Source organism: Rhamphochromis longiceps, linkage group LG8 (genome assembly GCF_057381845.1).
Source record: "Rhamphochromis longiceps isolate RC_006_pf linkage group LG8, R_longiceps_female_GT1.1, whole genome shotgun sequence".
In the NCBI taxonomy this organism is placed as follows: Eukaryota; Metazoa; Chordata; class Actinopteri; order Cichliformes; family Cichlidae; genus Rhamphochromis; species Rhamphochromis longiceps.
Genome location: NC_140564.1, coordinates 15,973,880 through 15,980,563, shown reverse-complemented (window position 1 = coordinate 15,980,563; position 6,684 = coordinate 15,973,880). Strand labels below are relative to the sequence as shown.

At 42.0% G+C, this 6,684-nt stretch overlaps 1 protein-coding gene across 1 annotated transcript; it reads right to left on the bottom strand.

Annotated features, from left to right (window-relative positions):
• Positions 1 to 467: 467 nt before the first annotated feature.
• Positions 468 to 4,103, bottom strand: dlx4b (distal-less homeobox 4b). Its single transcript, XM_085416012.1, has 3 exons — positions 3,494 to 4,103; positions 2,338 to 2,531; positions 468 to 930 (listed from the first exon to the last, which is right to left on the bottom strand). The coding sequence occupies exons 1-3, from the start codon at positions 3,813 to 3,815 to the stop codon at positions 673 to 675; spliced, it is 774 nt and encodes a 257-aa protein (XP_085272138.1). The 5' UTR covers positions 3,816 to 4,103; the 3' UTR covers positions 468 to 672.
• Between the last annotated feature and the right edge of the window lie 2,581 nt (positions 4,104 to 6,684).

The following is a 6,684-nucleotide window of genomic DNA, read 5'->3' as shown; positions in this document are numbered from 1 at the left end:
TTGTCTAACAGAAATCAATCCCCAGGTGTTTTGACAATGGCTGTCGAAATTCAAGCAGGGTCGCAGGTTTTTGTGGATCGCAGTTCAGGAGTGTTGATGGACAAAAGACAGCTTTTATTCTCGCACGGCATTATCACAGGCCGAGCTGTGCAGTGCTCAGAAAGCTCTGAAGAGTTTAAGCTTGTGTTTGTCAGTGTCTCATAGCACCGGTTGTTATTAATCCAGGCTTCTTTAAGGAACCGGCAATTCCATCTTTCTTTTGAAATTACCTGAAAGTGAGGGGAAGATAAAGAAACCTAAGCAAAGACATTTAGTGACAATAAAGTGACAGCTGGTTAACTGCTGGCTAATAAAGCAGACGCACGGACACAGTATATTTGAAAAAAGTTATTTTATCCAGAATGTCTTTTAAACTGCACACACAAACCCACGTTTCACTGATGTCAGACCCTGCAACAAGAGCTTGCAGTGATATAACGCCCCCCCCCCCCCCTTTTTTTTTCTTTGATGCCTGAATAGTTCTTGTAGTGAGAATTTTAAAATTCAAAACACACACAGAATACAGTGAATATAAACAAGGTCTCCTAAACTCTCAGTTCTGAGAGGAGACCTCTGGAGGCACCAGCAAGTTCAGTGCAGCCCGATGGACTCAAGTGTCCAAAAACTGTCCACTCACATCATCTGAGGCCTGTGCATCGCGTCCTGATGATGAGGGTGATGATTCGGATACCAATGACCGAAAGTGTTCATGTAACTGCTCGGATGGACCGGGGCTCCTTTGTTCGCCATAGAGACCTCCCATAGCTGGGGCAATGCGGGCGAGCAGGGAGAGATGGAGCTGGTGCCGTGGAGATGTTCTCCCTCTGATCCGCTGCCATGCTTCATGATCTTTTTGTACTTGGAGCGCTTATTTTGAAACCATATTTTCACCTAAAGTGGGAGAACAAAAGAGAAAATGGGCATAATTGTCACTGCAGTTAACAATCAGCAGCAATATAAAAGAAATCTCATTGTCGTTTTCTTTTTATTAGCATATTTCCCCCGCATTAAACTCGGTGCTCTTTTCATCATAAACTACCCCGAAGGGAACACTGTGAGCAATAAAGAAAGTAAAACTCATAATAACTCATCTTTTGGGGTTGTTTTTGCAAGTCCCAGGCCTAATCTTGGCGCACAGTTAGCTATTCAGCCTTGCAGATGAGTGCCACTTGTTACCCATTAAAGCTAAGCCCTTTTATTGTTCGCTGTTTTATAAGTCTAGTGATGCATGAGTGTGACAGCAACAAGCCGGGACTGAAAGAATTGTGAAATAAAAGCGGCTCCAAACGCGCCGTGATAGGTCAGCGAAAATGTTTGTGGGTTCAGTTCATGGTGGCTATTTTTATACCCGAGAACAATGGTGTGAATATTCATTTTTTAAAAAAGAAAGCACCAAAGAGCCCGCTGGATATCTAGGCAACAACAACAGCACCAACAACCACACGAATGGCAGAACAACTGGGAGATAATTGTCGGGAGAAGTGTTCAGGGATTAAGAATAAAGTGCAGGAGGCGGCTGAGATGACAGGGTGGATTTCATAATATTGTTTATCTTCTATTTTAAAACTCTGACGACTTAATCGTTTAACTTTAGAACTCAACTGAAACAAAAAAAAGTGATCCAAAGGTCTCATTTTTGTCCCATCCGAGGGGGGTCAGTTGACACGTGCACCTGTTTGTCTTGGAAACGCGTGTAATTATTATAGTGCGTGTGCATGTGTGCTTGTGTGGCCTATAGGTACTGAAAGACTTACAACTACACCGTAAAAAAGTACGTAAAAACGAATAAATACAAGCATATCCCATTGTTAGGGGCTGGTTTAATACTCTATAATAAACTACTGAAAAACATCTGCCAACCACTGCTTTTGCATATATTTTTTCCTCCTTTTGGTAATTTTGTTCCTACTGCAGCCACTGATCACAAAAACTCTTCAAGGACCGCAAATGACAAAAGAGATACAGCCAGTAAATAAGGAATGCATTAAGGGATAGGGGTATGAAATTGCTGTGATCCTCGATAATGCTGCAAGTATTTCTTTTCAATCATATCCAACACTATCCTCTTTCACTAATACATATATTTTATTCAGTCTACCATGAGTCACACTGATTCAAAATTGTTGTATATAAATTATTAGTCTATACAAGGAGTGGAAATGTTGCAAGGGAGTCATTTTAACCATAACATATTGACTATTTCTAGCTTTCACTACATCCTCCTAAATAATCTGTTTATTAGTTAATATAGTGCATAAACGATAGAGAGCCTCGCAAAGTGATGCGTTTAAGGCCTACCTGAGTTTGTGTGAGCCCCAGCTTTGCCGCAAGGTCTGCGCGCTCCGGTAAGGCCAGATACTGTGTCTGCTGGAAGCGCTGGTGCAGAGCCTGCAGCTGCAGACTGGAGTAGATGGTCCGAGGCTTGCGAATTTTCTTCCCTTTTCCATTTAGACGAATGTCTCTGCCTTCAATCACAGAGGACTTGTCGTGGTCTTGAAGATGAAACACAGAGCACAGAGTTTGAGCAGAAGAAGACGTCCGATTTATGAGTTTTCATCATATCCGTCAAACCAAAGCGTAAAAGTCCCATTGGACAAGCTTTGAACGTGGTCTCTGAGCAAAACCTACAGTTGCAACCAACACGAAGACCAGAGGAGTAGTTCGGTTTTACAGCCTTAATGCATACAAATTGTAGTCTCCGGATACTGCATCTGATAGGCCCTGGACGCCAACACAAAACGCCAGGGCCTGAAACGAATTACATTTGCGCATCAGATATTAATCTAATGCTCCCAAATTCTACCTTAATCTGGACGGAACATTTTAGTGTGAGCTTCACGTGGCAATGTTTACACTTCTAAGCTTTCTGGATCAGAAGGCCGTAATGCCAACAACACACGCAGCAAATGATCACACACACAAGGATGAAAGGACGGTTTTATTCCGACACCACTGGGTTAATGTGCATTAACAATAGGGGTACCTGTGGTAGGCCCAGACCATACTCAGAGAATATTATTAATATAATAATTAATATTTAATGCGACTGCATATCTTTCTTATATAACAAGGCAAAGAAAGAACACCCTACCGAGACTTAGTCCTTTATTATTTCTGCATTAATAATAATAAAAATACCCCAATGTGAACGTACCTCCACTAAAATTATTTTTTTAGTAAATCTTTGCAATGAAAAAAAAAAAAAAAAAAAAAAAAAAAAAATATATATATATATATATATATATATATATATATATATATATATATATATATATATATATATATATATATATATATATATATATATATATATATATATATATATATAATCAACTCACTACACATCTAAACGCGCTTTCCCCCCCTCTCCCTTGCCATGTGCGCAAATAGACTTAAGGCATATCAGTTTATGGCCGTTAATGATATGCAACAGTTCAGTGACTTTCTCACGTACCTGTGTGCTCTAATCTGCTGTGGGTCACACTGTTGCTGTTGCTGTGATTGCTGTGTTGGTAGGGCATGTAAGCGGACGGGGGATGAGTGTTCACCGTGCCGGGGTAGGCGTAGCCCAAAGAGCGGCCATAGGACGCGGTACCAGGAAAGGGGCTTTCGTGCTGGGAATGGCCAGCAGCTTGCAAGCCGTGAACCGGATAAACGTGAGAGAGTCCGGAGGAGTGCTGCTGGTGCGTCGAGTGTCCGTGTCCGAATTCTAGAAAGGCCGACTTGGAGGGATCTGAGCCATTCAGACTGTCAGGGATAAAACCCACAGACATCATTAGCTAATGCGCAAGTCCACAAACCGTCGCTCTGAAGAGGGTTTCATGAGTTCTGTCGGACAGCCTGGAAGAAATCCACGCGTAACTCCAACGCATCATCAGCGAGAAAAGAGCCCCCAGTGGTTACAAGTTGTGGGGTGCATGCTCATAACTGTCGGGGAGTCAAAAAAATCAAATAAAAGCGAAAGGATCCGTCTTTACATCACGAACAGAGCTCACATGGTTCTTCAAACACCTCCTGCCTGCAGAACCTCAAACTCACACTGGCTTCCATCTACGAGCGCTCTGATTGGTCTTCGGCAGCCAGCTGTCACTGAAGCTCCGCCATTAACTTCATTAACATATGATAGACCTATACAGGATGCAGCTCTGCAGCCCAGAGGCACCTCCTTCCATAGATTAGCAAATAAATATAATTACTATTTATTCCTTTCTCCATTAAGCAATATAAACAACAACTCCCAGGACAATAATCTCATTTTGAGAATTTGAAAAAGAGAGGAAAAACGAGCCAAACTAAATTTATTTGACTTTATTTACTGAATAATATGTGTTTGTGTGTTTCCATGTGCCCGACGCTCTTTTACAGAACGAATCGGACTCATTCGGGGGTGTAAGCAATTTAGTAACCAGCAGAAAAACATCATGCTAATTTTGCTCATTCTTATGTGGCGTTAATGATCACGATTAAGGTCGGGATTGTGAACGCTGTTTTTTTCCAAAGCTCCAATGTTTTTCTTCTGGTTTTAATAATCGAAATTAAGGCAAACGAAGTTTCTAATAAATTCTTCCTGCATCAAATCTGCGACAAAAAGTTTAATTTCTAAATTTCAGCAGTGTACTCAACGACATTCCTGCACTGTGCTGCCAGAAAAAAAAAGAATTAAAAAAAATATAGTAGTTTACTGCGAATAACCCCTGAACTAACCCTAAAATCGTCGAGAGACATTTTCCAGTATTTGGAAATTCACTTCTTTGATATTGCAACAAACACTTAAAAAATCTTAATAAATGCAAGTACATATACAACTGCTTACAAAGCATGCTTTATTTATTTATTAAAGTGTAACAGGAAATGTTTTTGTTCATTTAATGCTCATTAAAATATCATATTTTCATTATTTTAGCTTGTGTAATGCTTCTACAGTCAATTTAAACGCAGGGAAATGCGGGCAATAATACACAGAGATTCAGTGACACACATTTTTTTTTAAAGTATGTGTCATTTATTAGTCTTAGAAGGTTCTGGCTACTGCAGATGTGTGAATGTGACAAATATTTCCAGACATATTTCCATACCCTGGAAACCAGAGGGAGAAATAGAAGACAAAGAATAACAAAGTCCGGTATTTATTTATTTTGTTCTGTGAAACTAAGGGAAAAAAAAGGTCAGCCCACACGTCACTCATATTGTCACCACACGATAAGGTTTATAAAACAAGGGAAACTTGCCAAAAGAGGGCAGAATTGCAACTGCGTGGTCAGCAAAATCTAGAAGGTGCTCGTGGATGCAGATGGAGAGACAACTGTGGCAAGAGGCCCAAAGTAGTAATAACTGTTTCTATATTTTCAGGCATGCCTGTTTCAGTCTGGAGCTGCAGTCTCAATCGACTACTACGAGAAAGCTACTGCGGCTACCGAGGCTTTTGCTTTCAATAAAACCACGTTTTACAACACAGTTTGATACAGATCTCAGATAAATCACATATAAGCTGCAGCGAAATTATAAACAGAGTGTTTGGTGGGTTGAGTGTGGTGCTGCGCTGCTGTCCAACCCCGTCATTTTGGTCATGTCCCTACCCTGCCTGAAACTACTGGGAATCCAGCGGCATTAAAGGGCCTGCTGGGGGCTGGACTGCTTCCCAAATCTCCCCACAGGCCTCAACCATGCAGCCAGCCAGAACAAAGCCACAAATTATTATCACAGTCAAATTTCAGTCACAATAAACGAAGAAGAAAAAAATCGGCAGTGAGGCCAGTTTCATATTGTGGGCGACACTGGCTTCACACATAAGAGTTGTAAATGGAAATGGTCTCTGGGAAATTAGAGGTGTTACGTCCATTGGCGTTTTACTGCAACATTATTGTGTTACTGCAGCGTGGAGATTGGAGTTGGAGGGAACTGATGTGACTTTTGGAACAGGTGTTGCTTTCACGGCTTAAAACACCATTGCGCACCGCACAACGCACGGCCTCAGTTTAATTCTTTGAAGGCATGGCCTGTATACAGACACAGCTCTGGTCTTAGGCACTTCCTGGATGTGTGTCAGAGCTAAGGGAAGGGAGGAAGCAAGGTGAGGAGGCTCTTTAAGGTTTGTAATTATGCCTGTATTACCGGTAAAGAACAAAGGCGGGCCCTGCAGTCATAGGGCAGGGATGGACGTTGCTCTATTAATACACGCACAGGGATGATGTTAGAAATAGTCACACTCCTGAATGCAGCCCAGACTTACTGGCGTCTTACTGTGCTGCACAATGCGCATGAGCGTCAAATCTGCAGAGGTGTGTTTGACATAGGTGTTCTCTCTCGCTCTCTCTCTCTCTCTCTCTCTCTCTCTCTCTTAAACACACACAAGCACGCAAACCGATCGAGTTTGTCCATCTCTAATGCAGAGTGACAGTGTTCTTTGTGTACACACCAGAAAAAACACACACTCCCAGGCAACTGCCGCCACTGTGATCTTCCCCACTGTGGCACGTCTTGTTCTACAAGTAACCCTGTGCTGCTGGAGCTGAGCCGAGGCCCAGATACAGGATGACAGTCCATGACCCCCGCACACCCCGAGAAGTGGATGCAAGCATTTATTATCACAGGCTCAACTCAGCACATAATAGACCCGAATAAAGACCCACATGTCCAATTTAAGCG